A 15,654-nucleotide genomic window follows, 5' to 3' on the forward strand; every position below is an offset into this window, starting at 1 on the left:
GGGATTAGCCCCTCCAAGTGCATCTCCGAGAGCGAGCGTCTCGGCTATAAAAACGCAGCCTCGGAGTCGCTGAGATCTCCTCGATATTTGCTCTTTACAACCGGCTGCGGAGCAAACAGAGTGTCTGGAGTGAAGTTTTAATGGGTAAGGATTTAGGGCGTTCATATCCGAGCAGAAATTGCGTACGCCGTTTGGCACAATCCACAGTGCCACAATAAAAACGGGGAGTTTGACTCCTCTTTTTCTTTCTACTCATGGATTCCTTTATTCATAATTATAAATGAAAAACATCAGATACAATAAGCGTTTTTGTATAGATGTTGCATTTTAATTTGAAACAAATTCACTCCAAATTGAAGATTCATGCAGTTTAATTTCAGAGCAGGCTTGCCTGAGCACTCAAGCAAACCTTAACAATATTATATGAGGATATATGATCTTAATTTGAGGCATTCTCTCTTTTTTGTGTCATTTTTTAAAAGAATGCCCCAGTTTACACAGCATTTTCGGCTCCCACTCTGTAAAAATATTGAAAAACAACTGTTCCAAGCTGCTTCAGAACTCCAATTTCGATGCATTCCTTTTCCCATTTGTGGATTTTTCGTGCTACCTTATTGAAAAAGTGTCTTTAAGCACCCAGGGGGCTGTGAAACCTATTCAAAATCCATGACAAATTCCCCCCAAAATGCATGGCTGTCAATGCGGCAACAAGACTGTTTTCGAAATTCATGGATTTCATCCAACAGCTGCAATCTGCTTTTACCTGCTGAGATTTCCGCGGGGAAGTAGGATTTTATTCGCAATACCCGTCTATCCATCCCCCTTCCCTGCATGTCTCTGTGCTGGCACTGTCAGAAGAAAGGAGATGCACAGGTATTTACTACTGCTGCTGCTGCTATTTTAGGCTGGGAATGCATTTTTTAAGATACACTCTGTCAAACTGTTATTTACGGGGTAAAATCAGGATCCTTTCCCCCACACCTGCCGTCATGACAAAAACAGTTTAAACGCACTATTTCGAATATTTTCTACTCCTCCTTGTGTGGATTACCTGCGTGATTGCCTTCCAGGAGAATTCCCCCATGCAGCATTAGCAACACTGCTCGTCACAGTTGATGGAAGCGCTCCCATAGCTCTTTTTACTGTGTCTGGAATGCCTGCAGATATTAAAGCAATACATGAGGCGGCTTGTCTGAGTCCATTGACTTTGTGTTTTTAATGGCTTCTGTTCATGTGGAGATGTGTGCAGACACTTTAATAAGAGCCGGTGGTAAAGCCGGTGTGATAAAATGGTTACGTCTGTGGACAAAATTGTCCTCCACAGCCCCCTTCATCGTGCTTTCGCTTCACACAAGTGCTGTGACTCGAGTGGAACCTGACAGTTTTGATCAGAGTTGATTGATTGGGTGACACAAGGCAGGGCTGCACATAGCAACATGGTGGGGTTAAGGGGTTGGGGTTCCTGTGGCGTCTTCATCCCCCTGCCCCCTCTTTGTTAACACAATCCAAATTGCAAAGCATATCTGACAGTGAATATTGATTAGGTGAATGGGAAGGATCGATGCTTGTTGATTAGGGTGAAAGAACAAGGAAAAAATCTGACCAAGACTATTTAAAGGGAATTCTGACATACAACGTTTTAAAAATGGATCAAATACCTGGTATAAAACTGTAGCCATCTATTTGACCATTAAAAGAATCTTAGTTCCACCCTTGTGCTATTTTTTTTAACTGTGTGTCAACCATACATGTTAAATAAAAGAGATTCAAAATGGAGCCTTTTGAATAATTGTATGAATTTTAATGTTTAAAAAAACCTTTATAAAAGTAAGTTAAGGAGGCTCTGGCTGATTGTCACACCTCAGATTCATGAGGAATAAAGTGGATTCCGTCCTGGCCATGGGGCAGTTGACCAGCTCCCTACCCAGGACTTCTTGAGTAAGCATGGGAGTTTACTCATCCAGTCTACATGTGTTTTGTGGACTTGGAAGGGCTTACGATTGTGTCCCCATGTGGGGGGTACTGCGGTAATATGGGGTTCCAGGGCTGCTGTGCCAAGCCACCAGGTCCCTGTATAACCAAAGCCAGAGTTGTGTCCACAAATTCAGCACAAAGTCGGACACATTCTCAGTTGACGATGGCCTCCGCCGGTTTTGTCACTGGTTCTTTTTTGGTTTTCATGGACAGGATCTTAAGGCGGGGAGGACAGTTTCCGTTTATCTCTGCTGTTTGCAGATGATGTGGTTCTGCTGGTTTCCTAGACTTGGGGACCTCCAGCAGGCACTGGGACAGTTTGGGGCTGAGTATAAGCTCCTCAAAGTCTCAGGCCATGGTCCTCAGCTGGCAAACGGTGGATTGCTCCCTCCAAGTGGGGAGTGAAACTTTGCCCCAAGTGAAGTAGTTCAAGTATTCAGAGGTCTTGTTCACAAGTGAGGGTAGAATGGACAATGAGATTCGTGGGTGGATTGGTGCGGAATCAGACGTTGTACCGTACCGAATCACCCGTTGATCAATGTCCCAACCCGCACCTATGGTCATGAGCTCTGGGTAATGACCGAAAGAATGAGATTGCAGGTTCAAGCAGTTAAAATTAGATTCTTCAGGAGGGTGTCTGGGCTCAGCCTTAGGGATAGTGTGAGGAGCTCATACATATCCGGAAGGATCTCGAAGTAAAGCTGCTGCATCGAAAGGAGCCAGTTGAGGGGGATTGGGTATCTGACCAGTATGCCTCCTGGGTACTTTCTTGTGGAGGTCTTCCAGGTACATCCAACTGGGAGGAGACCCCGGGGCAGACCCAGAACTCGCTGGAGTGTCTCAGAATTCCTCAGGAGGAACTGGAAAATGTTGTTGTAGAGAGGGACATCTGGAGTGGTGATGGATGGAAGGTAAGTTCTCACAAGGGGAATTTTCCTCTCCACTCCGGTCCCCTGATCAGTCCCTCCTGGTCATCGCTCAGACTCAGAAGAAACTCAGAGGTGGCTGTGCATTTTCAGTAGCTGGCCCCTGTTTGTTCAAATCACATCTGAAAACTCATCTTTTTTTCCTTGGCCTTCTAAGTAAATTGAACAATTTTATACATCTTTCTGTTTACCAAACACATTGTTATTGTCTCTTCATTGTCTCTATTCTATATTTATTTGCATCACTCTTTCATTTTTCTGTAAAACCCTATACATCTAAATCTTCAATCCCCATTGTAATTAGCTGAACATTTGAACTTCATGTTTGCCGTACATAAAGAATAAAATAGGCCAGAAAATGGAGCCTTGGGGAACTCCGGGACATCTTGCGGTCTTACGGCTTGGTTTTTTTTATCTGTTTTAGACCAAGCATGCTAGACCCAAGCAATGTGGGCAAGTCTGGGTGAAGAGGTGGCCTCTAGCAAGATTTATTTGACTTGGACAAGGTCTATGGGAGAATTTAACACCACAATACTTGAGCACAGGGTACTCATCTGTACAGCAAGGGCCCATTTCATTCTCTGAGTCATGCACTAGGTGTTTGGGGTTGTTGTTGGCATCCTCACGATTCTTAGATAAATATATCCATAGTATTCAGCAGGATGCATTTCGCTGTTGTAAAGAGCATTAACAAATGTCAGCCAAATTGGTTGCATCTTCTTTTTTGTGGATTTGAAATCCAATCCTGCGACCTACCTGTGTAATGTGAAAACGCCTTTAAATAGCAATGGAGAGAGAGCAGTTCTTGTGTTGTTCAAGTATGAATTGTATTTTGATCCATTAAAAAACCCAAATAAAGTTCTGGAAAAATAGAGTTCATATTTAAAGACTTTAGCTGTATCTGGGTTTAGGAAAACATGAAACGATATAAAGGTGAGGTAGACGGGGATCTATTCAAGATTAGGAATTTCAGCCTGATTAGCTTGTTCTTAAATTTTTCTGAACCATAATCACAAAATACATATGAGTTTCAGGTTTATATTGATTATAGTTGTAAACATTTTAATTTTATCCATATTGTAGTAGTAAAACACATGAGGACCAAGAGTGGAGCCATGGGGGACTCCAGATTATTTCGTAAATTCACTTGTATAATTAAAAATAGAAACAAAGTAGTTCTTGCCCAGTTAAACATAGAAGTCTTCCAGTCTGTTTTCCAGCTTATCAGATATTTTACTTTTCAGAACACCATAAATTAATTTCTGTTCTAGGCCATGTTCAAGTATATTTCATTTTAAAACAACATTTAAAAGCAAGTGGAAGATAATGAGGCTTTTTAGCTATTGACCGCATCAGTCCAAGGCTGTTAAGGGGATTGCGTCCACATAATTCCCAAATATGTTAGGAACTATATCCTTGACATTAAAATAATGAATCAAAAACAGATTTAGCACTCAATCAAAGCCAAATTATTAACACCAACAGACAAGCTTTGAATATACGTGAATTGCCATCGCTGTTTGTATAAATAAATCATACTTACATTTTTGTCCAGGCATTTTTTCCCTCCAAATATTCATACGATCATGTAGCCCAAGGCTACTACATCAGTTCGCCAAAGAAACCATGCAAAGGGAGATTAAATAACAGAATAAATTGATGATCTCAGTGCAGAAGTAGATGCAGTGTAGCTCTGTGTTCAGGGGCTGCAACACCAAAGCATTAATTATGCACTTCTACCGCCATCTGCTGGTGTTTGCAAGCAAGTGCATGCAAGAAGATCTGGAAAATACAATTACAGTATTAATCTGGATTTTATTTCATGGCTAATCATTGTTAAAGCATTTCATATTCAATTCTAGCATATTAAAGAGTTTTTTGTCCTACAGTGACTCTATATGCAGATGTTATACCTCAGTATGTTGTATTTTGGCATGCCTTTTTCACTGCACCAATGTACATTGTAATATATAACTAATAAAAGATGATACTCATTAAGTTAAGCAGTAAGACCTTGATTCTTTTATTGCATGTGCATTTCTTTTGTCGAGAGGGCATGGGCTATTTCACCTCTGGCAGTTAATGTGTAACTAAGTGCTTTAAAAGGACAAGCTGGAAGTGCAGAGTCACAGTGTTCAGTCGGTTCGGCACTTTTGGCACCGAAAAAATGCCTGTACAGCTCTTTGAGGGGAAAGATCACGCAGCGGCTTACCTGCAGTACAGAGTAGCTCCCCATGAATTAATCAGCAGGATTATAGGCTTCATGGAGAAAAGGGTAAGTGTGTAGGTTAGGGTTTTTAAAATTTAAACAGGGTATGCATATGTATGTTTTGACACTGTCTAATGGCATACTTCTGAATGAGCCTTATTTTTGAAAGCTATGTAAAAAAGTATTTTTTGTACTTACCTTTTTTAGTTCTTATAATTTTTTAGTTGGAGTTATTAAGTTTTTATCTCAGGCTGTAAAGGCTGACCCTTGCCCCTATCTCAGTTTGAAGCTGGCAATGTCTTTTCATTAAAGCAGTGATACTCAACGTGTGGCTCTGGAGCCACATGTGGCTCTTTTGTGATGATTTGTGGCTCTTTTTTGTTTTAATTCTAAATATTACTCCCCCCGAAAACCTTAAAAAAATAAACTTTTTTGCTATTTTCACAATTTTTGCCACTTTTCACCCATTTAAGCTACCGTTTGCCATTGAATACCTCCTTTTTCATATATTTTTTGGCCATTTTGCAACTTCTTTTTGCCACTTGTCCCTATTTTTTTTTAATTTTATCCCATTTTTGCCCTTTTTTGCCACTTTTTGCTCATTCAAGTTACCTTTTACCATTAAATATTCCTTTTTTTTTATTTTTTGCCCGTTTTTTAACATCTTTTTGATACTTTTTCCCAATTTTTGCCACATGTATCCCATTTTTTGCCCTTTTTGTTACCATTTTGTGACACTTTTCATCCATTTAAGCCATGCTTTGCCATTCAATACCACTTGTTTCCTTTTTCCCAATTTTTTCCTTTTCTTTTTCCAATTTTTTCCAATTTTTGTCCTTTTTCACAGTTTTTTTGGCCACTTTTTACCCTTTTAAGTTACCTTTTGCCATTACATACCACTTGTTTCCTTTTTTGCCCATTTTTGCCAATCTTGACTGCTTTTTGCCCATTTAAGTCACTTTTAAGTCATTTTTTTGGTCACTTCTTACCCATTTTTTCTACTTTCTGACTATTTTTCCACTTTTTCTCCCCATTTTCACCCCTTTTAACCCATTTTCTTTTGCTGCTTTCTGACCATTTTTGCCACCTTTAACCTATTTTTATTGCTTCTTCAAACTGTTTTTGCCACTTTTTACCACTTACATTGTGGCTTTTGCAAAGGTATTTTTAAACTATTTGGCTCTTTGGTTGAGCAGGGTTGAGTAACACTGCATTAAAGTAAATGTTTGATTGACACCACTGAAGAGGGACACCATGTTTGCACCATCTGGGTTAATTCTTAATTTTAGGTGAATTTGAGCCTTTTCATGCTAAGAAAAAAGGATTATGGGTAGGCTTAGACTAGGTCACTGCTGACTTTGTGGGTTAGGTTTAGGGCTAAGAGTCACCTCAACTGATAAAATCAGTATTTCTTGGGAACATTTCAGTGTAACTTCCTTTATTGTAGACACCCAACCAGCGCAAGCTTGCTGTGGATGTGGGCTGCGGTTCGGGTCAAGGGACGGTTCTACTGGCACCATATTTCACCAAGGTTGTTGGCACAGACATCAGCCAGGCCCAGTTGGAGATGGCACATGCCAATAGCAACCCTCCAAATGTCTCCTACAGGTAAGCGGTACTCCTAGTGCGGTGCAACTGTTTTTCCAGTTTAGCTAACTTTTAAGGGATTGCACGACAATTTGAACTGCATTGATTTCCTGCTATAATTTCCTAGGCAGTGTCCTGCAGAAGAGTTGCCATTTTCTCCAGGTGAGGCGGACCTTGTGACAGCCATGACTGCAGCTCACTGGTTCGACCATGAGAAGTTCCTGGTGGAAGCTGATAGGGTGCTTAGGCCTGGAGGATGCCTGGCTCTCCTGAGCTACACCATGGACATGGAGCTGGAATATGGCGATATCTCTGACACGCTCAATGAAATCTGCAAAGAGGTGCACTTCCCAGTGATTTGGAATTTTGCCACATAGAAGTTTGGACTTTTTTTTAAATCAAGTCCTGTTTTCCATGTGTTTTGATTAGTTTTATGCTGCCCTGCTTCCATTCCGAGATCCCTACTTGGGACCAAGCTCAAGGAAGATCTACTTAAAAATGTCTGAGACCTGCCCCTACACAGAGAAAGAGTGGTGAGTGATTTGATCATTACATCAAGTGCAGTGCTGACAGTATGAGCTAATTTACTGGAGGGGGAAGTTTAAAGAAAAAAAAAAACAATTAAAGGCTTTGGCGTTGTGCATCTGTTCATGTGGGTCATTGTATAAATGCAGTATCTCAAGAACACTTTTAAAATTTCCTCTTTCATTCAAGTATGAAATGATAAAAGTTTGGATGCCATAGATCAAAAGTTAAGGTCGCAGGGCATCATTTTCCCTTATTAGGAAACATGAAAACCCTAGAAAACTTTGAGGCCTTTTCCTAAACTTTGCACAAATTTCCACTCTGACTCAAAGATGTACTGATTAGATTTTGGAAGTCAAAGGTCAAAATCAGTGGCCTTTGTCTTCATTCCTTGCTTGTAAAATTTCTACAAATAATGTCACCACAGAGAGTAAATATATGAATAAAATTTAATAGAAGTCATTACAGAGGGCCCTTCCTTCAGAAGCTTATATTGTTGTTCTATTCTAAACACATTATGATTATATTACAACTGATGATTTTCCTTGTGAGAGGCATTTAACCCTCAGGCATCACTAGGGACATTTTCGTCCATTTGGGTGCTAGTGCATATGGTTCAATTTTTTTGAAGAAAAAAAAAAAAAAAAAAAAAAAAAAAAGTTTATCCTGGCAAATTTCGGAATTGAAATTTAAAACAAATTAACAAATTAACAACCCTTTTGAGTCACTAAGGACAAAAGATGTCCACCTCTAAATAACTGCTATGAAAACTTAACAGATTAACTTTTTTTTAATTTGCTTTTTTACATAAATCTTTTACCTTCACCTGTGCTCAAAACTACCAAACATTCAATCATTTGGCAGATTTTAACCCTTTAAATGCCAGTTTGATTACTTAAAGAAGTAGTGAAAACTTTAACATTTCAGCTGATCACTGAAGTGTCTGACAGAACTATGATAAAACACATCTATTCTGGTTTTATTTCTGACATTTGCACCAAACTGATAAAAATCTACATTTTACAACTTTAATTAGCTCAAATGGATATTTGCTTTGAAAATTATTTTCTGAGAAGGGGTTCTACGTCACAAACACTTTATAAAAGGTAAAATAAAAGGTAGAACATTACCTCCTCTAACTGACGTTACCATTCAGAGACCACTCCCACTCTCTCCTGCCTGCACCTGCACCGACTCAGCTCTGAGAGCTCCGGCTGTAGTAACACCAGTGCTGGAGCAAACAGCCCAAACAGGTAGTGCTCAGGACCACCAGGGTCCGCCACCACCACACTATAGCCTGCTTCAGGGGACTCTGGAGGGGAAAAATCCTCCACCTCAAAAGATCGCTCTGAGGCGGCAGTGCTGCAGGACTCTGTGTCACTTTCTTGCAAGGGGAGTCACTGTCACTTCTGCCTCATCTGCAAAACCCCATCCTTTAAAAAAAAAAGAAAAAAAGAAACTGGAAAAAAAAGTCATTTTTTCCTCTCAGTATCAAACTGATCACTTTCTGTGTATTTTTTTAAATCTTGAAGTGGGCAGAGTAAGCTCTAAGCTAGGGGTTCACTTACACTTTAAAGTCAATGTTGTTATTTATGAAAAAAAAAAAAAAAAGAAAAAAACAAACGGTATCTTCCCTATACCATTGATTCAAATTCATGATTTGACTTTTAATTTAAATTTTGGTTTGACTTTTGATTTGAATTTTGGTTTGACATTTGGTTTGAATTTCATTTAAATTTTGATTTTATTTTTGGTTAGAATTTTGAATTGAAGTTCAATTTGAATATTGATTTGAATTTTGGTTGGAATATTGATTTGAATGTCATTTTCTTTTTTTTATTTGATTTGAATTTCTGTTTGAATTTCGATTTGAATTTTTGGTTTGAATTTCAATTTGAATGTCAATTTAAATGTAATTTTTATTTGAATTTTGGTTTGGATTTGAATTTCGACTTGAATTTTGGTTTGAATTTTGATTTTAATTTTAGTTTGAATTTCAGTTTAAATTTTAGTTTAAATTTTAATTGAATTTCAATTTGATTTTTAATTTAAATTTTGGTTTTAATTTTTATTTGAAGTTTGGTTTGAATTTTGATCTGAATTTGGATTTGAATTTCAAAGTAATTTTTGGTTTGAATTCTGATATGAATTTTGGTTTGAATTTCGGTTTTAATTTTGATATGAATTCTACTTTGAATTGTAATTTTAATTGTTTGAGTTTTTATTTAAATTTTGATTTGAATTTTGTTTGAATATTGATTTAAATTTTGATTTGAATTTTGATTTGAAGTTAATATTTCAGCTAACTGTTGACATATCCAATCTGGATTTAAAAACATTGCCCCAGCCATCCAACATTTGGTATGCAGGGATAACACTTTATTTTCAGAAATAACAATATTGACTTTAAGTAATCAGACTGTCATTTAAAGGCTTAAGTTCCTCAAAATGATCGAATGTTTGGTTGTTTTGAACACAGCTGAAGTTGTTTACGAAATTTTTGCAAAAAAGCAGAAAAAAAAAATGAATCTTTTAAGTTTTAATAGCAGTCGACATTTTTATCCTTAATGACTCGAAAGGGGGGTTTATTAAAGTGATGCCTGAGAGTTTATATTGCTGTTGATCTGGACTTTTAAACTATTATTTTTAGAGTGCTTATGTGTTACAATGAATCATTTCATTTGCAGTCATGATCCAGTCTTGAATCAAAAATAACGTGCCTATTGCCACAGCACTCGTAGCTCAGTGGGGGTGGATGTAGCTCAGTTTGTAAAGTCATTGGTTGGGAACTGAAGTCCAACGGTTCCACGCCCAGCTGGCAGCTGGTAGCTGGAGAAGTTCCCGTTCAAGTCCCTGAGTGCTGCCAAGGTGCTGCTTATTTAAGTAATGCACTAAACCCCCAAACTGCTTAGGCACTCCTTCATAACCCCATGACCTCAGTGTCACATCTACTGATTCACTAACAAAGACAATAGCAATAGAGAAATTGATTTTAAAAGTTTGTTATTTATAACGAGAGAAGTTTAGACCAAGAGATGACTGCAAAGATTGAGAGTTGGAGGGATGAGGGAGAGGTCGAGGCCATCTTGAACAAGTAGTACAGCCATAACTCAATGGGGGGTGGGAGCTCAGTCTGTGGCAACTTTGGTTAGGAACCAGAGTTGACCATGAGGGGCCATGCCAAAGTAATTCAAGTCCGTTCATTGTCATTGCTGACAAGAGAAGTCTGGACCAACAGATGGTTGTAAAGGTCATCAGTTGGAGGAATGAGGGTACGGTCAACGGGTGTGGAGATGAAGGGATAAATGTGTGAGGTATGAAGGCAGATTATGGTTGAACTTAAAGTGGAAACAGTTTGACTGTTGTGAGTAGGTACAATGCTAAAGAACTTTGGGATAAGAGACTGAAGGTGATGTGGTGGTTGAGGTCAAATGGGCTCATGAGTCTGGTGATCGACTGGTGCAAGTAGGCTACTATGTGAAAGTTTAACCCTCAGGCATCACTAGGGACACTTTTGTCCATTTGGGCCAATTGTTCCTCTTTATCTACTCATCATTTTGGCTGTATTCATCCATATGGTCCAACTTTTTGTAACAAAGGCTCTTTCTTGGCAAATTTTTGGAATTCGAATTTCAATTACTCTAATAGGTCAGGGGAACACTGTGAAACAAATTTACTACCCTTTAGAGTCATTAAGGACAAAAATGTCCACTTCCAAAATACTGCTTTGAAAACTTAACGGATTAAGAGTTTTTTTTTCTGCTTTTTTTTGCATGAATCTCTTAAACAACTTCAACTGAAACCATAACATTACAGAAATTATATCATGTAATGGCTATGAGATCAAAAAATATGGTTTCAATGAGAGTCAATAGGACGTTTTTGTCCAAAAGTGACTCGAAAGGGTAGTAAATTTTAAATCTGATGCTACAAAAAAAAAAAAAAAAAAAAAAAACTAATAATGCATCAAACTCAATATTTTGGCTAATCATTGACATATCCAGGAAAGATTAAAAAAAACAAAACAAAACAAACAAAAAAAAAAAAAAACAACCCCACTCCCCCAACGTGTTATCTGGAAAATAATATATGTTTTGTGTATTTTTTTTTTTTAAATATTACCATCTTGAAATCAAACTGGCATTTAATGGGTTAAAATCCTGAAAATAATTCAATATTTAATTACTTTGATCAGAGCTGAAGTTGATCAAAAGATTTCCCCCCAAAAAAACAGATTTTCCTGCCATTTTTGGAAGTGGGCGTTTTTGTCCTTAATGACTCCAAAGGAAAGTAAATTTTAAATCTGATGCTGCACAAAACTAATAGTACATCAAACTCAATATTTTGGCCAGTCATTGACATATCCAAGCTGCATTTGTAAATAATGCCCGAGCCATCCAACATATGGTTTAAGGAAAATATCACATTTTTTTTTCTTTTTTTTTCATTAAAACCAACATTGACTCGAAGTAATCAAACTGGCATTTAAAGGGTTAAATTCTCAAAATGATTGAATGTTTGGTAGTTCTGAGCACAGCTGGAGTTGTTTAAGAGATTTATGCAAACAAAAGCAGAAAAAATATTAATCTGTTAAGTTTTTATAGCAGTTTTTGGAAGTGGACATTTTTGTCCTTAATGGCTTTAGTAGTAAATTAAAGTGATGCCTGAGGGTTAGACCTTGGGTGAAGGGGCCTATCAAGGTTGGGTGGATGTAAGACACTTACGACTGACTGATGTCCGCTGATGTTGGTACGACGTGAGAAAACCAGAGGGGTATTTTCTCTGGAGTATAAAACTGTTTCGGAGTCAAAGGGGTGACTGGCAATGTTAAGTAAAATATTTGACAAATCTTCAATTAGAAGTGTGGAAAACTTCTAAATAAAACCAGTTGGGAAAATCAATCCAGAAAATACTTTTTTTTCAGATGGATAAAGTAACAATTGACAGAAGTTAGATTCCGCAGTAAAGAGAGGATGCCAGGGAATTCTACTTATGTAGAGTAAGTCATTTTTAAGGGCAATAAAAATGTTCCTAGAGCTATGGCTTGGTGAAGTGGAGCATTAGAGTCAGACATGTATAAGCTGTGACATTTGGGAGTTATCTGCCACAGAGCAGCTTAAACTTGAGCAGTTGGGGGTCTTGCTCAGGGGCATTTCAGTACACACTTAAAGAAGAGTGTTTCTGATTCCTTGCGCTACCTAGATATAGCAAAGTGCCGCCTTTGCTTCAACTGTAACATCAATAACTCACATCAGTGCATTCAATAAAACGTTTGGTTTCATGTTCTTTTATGTGCAGGAACGAGTGTCTCCGGGTGAAAAGAACCTTGCCTCTGAGCAGCTACGTCGGCATGGTTGAAACCTTCTCCTCTTATGAGAAACTGCGCAAGAAAGATCCCAAGGAGGCCGAACGTCTTTCTGACTACATCAGGAACAAGTGAGATATTAACCTCCAACTCCATCCACGAGTCTAATCGTTTACTTCTGGCCCCTGAGCCTTCACCCCGGCTCAACGTTGATCTCCTAATCTCCCTCCCCGAATTCATTTATCACCATCAAAAACTGCTGAAAGTTCGTCTTTAAATACTGTCACAGTCTTGGGCATTAATCAGAAAAGCCAAACATTGCTTGACTAAGCTTAACTGTTGAAGGCTTTTAGTGCTTTGATAATATAGATGCCATTAATTCCCCTGCCACTGACAGGACAGAATAGCCCAGCAAGCAAAATATATAGAGGGGAAGTGCTGAGCCATAACTTTCACATGGATAAAAAAAAGTATGACATTGTATTTAATTACTATCACACTTTGCGGAAGATTTACGCTCAGCTTTGCTCTCTGTATCTGGCAGGAATTGACCCGTGATTAGTCTTGTGTGGTAAATGGAAGACACTAGATGTTTCGGTTCATTTGTTCAACTATTTTTGCCTATAATTTTTAATAAGTTTCAATAATAAACCAAATTGTCTTTTCTTTTTGCCCTCTAGGTTGCTGTCTGCCATGAAGGTGTCTTCCCCCGAAACAGAAGTAACAATGGTTATGAAGTATTTCTATATGTGGGCACAAAAACCTTAATACCTTTTCATCTTGTTCTTTAAGAGCAAACCAGAGCGCAACTGTAACCTTGAAAATGTCTAAAATCTTCATATTTCTGTTGTAGGGAAAACTCAGGTATTTTCCGACTTTACTGTTGTACGAATCGATGAACTTCTTACTGATTAACAAGCACCTTAACTGATTTGGGTGAATGGCACTGGATATAAAATACCATATGTATTTGGCCCACATCTGGCCCAAACAACACTTTATCTAACCCAAGAAACACCCTGTTGATGGCATTCGGCCCACATCGGACCAACATAAAGTTTTACCTAAACCAAACCATGTCCTGCTAATGACGTTCAGCCCGCATCTGACCCACACAATACTTTACCAAACCCAAGCCCCACCCTGCTTATGATATTTGGCCCAGATCTGACCCACATAGCACTTCACCTATCCCAAGCAAGATCCTGCTTTTGACATTCGGCCCTTGTCTAAAAACCAGGTCTCGCCCATGACACTTATCCAACACAATACTTGCAATAACCAGAGCAAGGCTCTTTCATGCCAATTTTTCTACATTTGACCCAAGCCAGGTCACGCTTATGACATTTGGCTCATATCTACCCCATCATACACATACTACAACTCAGCCAGGTCCACCATATGACATTTGGCGCATCTTTAGCCAGCACAACACATTCAACACTTTCTGTAGGCCAAGCATCTCACGACATTTGACCCACATCTGGCCCACACAATAATGTGTCTCAACCCAAGCTCATTACATGTATCCCACACAGTACTGTCAACCCAAGGCAAATCCAGCTCGATAATGTTGGCCTGCCCCTTACCCACACTGCAAGCCTTAACCTGAAGCAGGATTCAACTCATGACATTTAGCCTTTACATAGCCCACACAATACTCGCTGAAACCTAAGTCTGGCTCATGGTACTGGGCCTACATCCAGCCCACAGAACACTTGCCTTTACTCAAGCTAGGTCTGGCTTATGTCTTGTAGCCAACATTAAGCTCATGTGACACTTGCTGTAACCAAACTTAGGTCCAGCTCCTGACTTTTGGCCAACATCTGGCCAACAAAATGACTGCAAGTGCTTGAACTAGGCTGTAAGAGCCAGACTAGGCCCAAATGTGCCTACTATCTGGATTATTCTGAGTTAAGACCTGGTTTATTATCAGCTAAAAAGCTTTTTGCAGGTGAAACTAAAGCTATATCACTCAATATATAGGGTAAAACAAAATTATGTAAACTCTTTAGCATTTGGCAGCTACTTAACAGTACAGTTGTAGATATCATCACAGCTGATTAGCTAAAGTTAAATATAGCAGAAAAGTTGCACATTTCCTAATGTATTGACAGCTTTATGGTAATGATAGAAAGCTAGCTTAGGTTTCTAGAAATATAGTGTTTGCTAACTCATTTATGCAAGCTAAGTAACAATTAGCACTCAGTCATTTTCAAGCTTATATCACAGTTGGCTAGTTTACCTTACTGTTGGCTAATAATACACATCTTTTCTATGATATTGGCAAGACTGGCATTACTCTATAGCAATGCTGAAAAGCTTGATTTGACTGTTTGCTAGAAAAATGTACCCACATTAAAAATGCATGGGACTTTTAGGTGTCCTAATCTCCAGTTTGGAAGCCACAGTAGTATTTTTATTTGACACAAACCTGGAAACCTTGAACTAGTGAATGAAGTGTTGCTTCTGCTACTATTCAAGCATTGAAAATGACTAAAATAGAATTTTTTTTTAAAAAACAAAATATGGAATGGGGAGCCAATTATACAGACTATTGTTATGAATATGCTGTTAAACTAACTAAATTCTCAACGATGATGGCATCTATGAATTCAGACCTTCAAATGACCACTAGATGGAGCCTTTACATAAAGCTGTGCTCTTACACTGGCCCACTTTGAATCAACAACCCACAGACGTCCATATCTTGATGTGAGCATCATTGAAAACCAGCTATTATTCTTGCATATTAAGATATACATTTTAATTTGCAGAATTTATTTGACTAAAATCATTAAGTTTGCTTTTATTCCGATTTTAAGAAAAATGCAGTCAATTGTAGCACTCAACGCTACTGTATACAGAGTATAGATAAGAATAAAACCACTGCTGTGCTTATTTCTTTTTCTGAATAAATTTTGAATAAAATTTAAGATCCTGACCTTTTTGTCCAAACTACTTCCTTTACTCTAATCTCCCCTTTACTACATCTCATTCATCCAAGTCTTTGAGCCTCCCCGAGTGCCCTCTTCTCTGGTGTTATTTATGTGTTCACAGATTGTTTAGGGCCACGAGAACAGATGGTAATTAACATGCATGGCCTCCAAATCCCCTGAATCACAAAA

The 15,654-nt window shown here is 38.4% G+C and overlaps 1 protein-coding gene across 1 annotated transcript; it reads left to right on the forward strand.

Annotated features, from left to right (window-relative positions):
- The first annotated feature begins 5,044 nt into the window (after nucleotides 1-5,044).
- LOC121506312 (putative methyltransferase DDB_G0268948) lies at nucleotides 5,045-15,470 on the forward strand. The gene is made up of 6 exons (XM_041782061.1): nucleotides 5,045-5,175; nucleotides 6,557-6,717; nucleotides 6,824-7,037; nucleotides 7,126-7,229; nucleotides 12,520-12,657; nucleotides 13,207-15,470. Exons 1-6 carry the CDS (start codon nucleotides 5,068-5,070, stop codon nucleotides 13,292-13,294), a joined length of 813 nt encoding a protein of 270 aa, XP_041637995.1. The 5' UTR covers nucleotides 5,045-5,067; the 3' UTR covers nucleotides 13,295-15,470.
- The last annotated feature ends 184 nt before the right edge of the window (nucleotides 15,471-15,654 follow it).

Source organism: Cheilinus undulatus, linkage group 24 (genome assembly GCF_018320785.1).
Source record: "Cheilinus undulatus linkage group 24, ASM1832078v1, whole genome shotgun sequence".
Classification (NCBI taxonomy): Eukaryota; Metazoa; Chordata; class Actinopteri; order Labriformes; family Labridae; genus Cheilinus; species Cheilinus undulatus.

Bases quoted from the DNA above. Each gene is read 5' to 3' on its own strand.
- LOC121506312 (XM_041782061.1), top strand. From the start codon at position 5,068: ATGCCTGTACAGCTCTTTGAGGGGAAAGATCACGCAGCGGCTTACCTG. The intron at 6,718-6,823 runs GTAAGCGGTACT...ATAATTTCCTAG, and splicing joins CCTCCAAATGTCTCCTACAG to GCAGTGTCCTGCAGAAGAGT. The intron at 7,038-7,125 runs GTGCACTTCCCA...TGTTTTGATTAG, and splicing joins TCAATGAAATCTGCAAAGAG to TTTTATGCTGCCCTGCTTCC.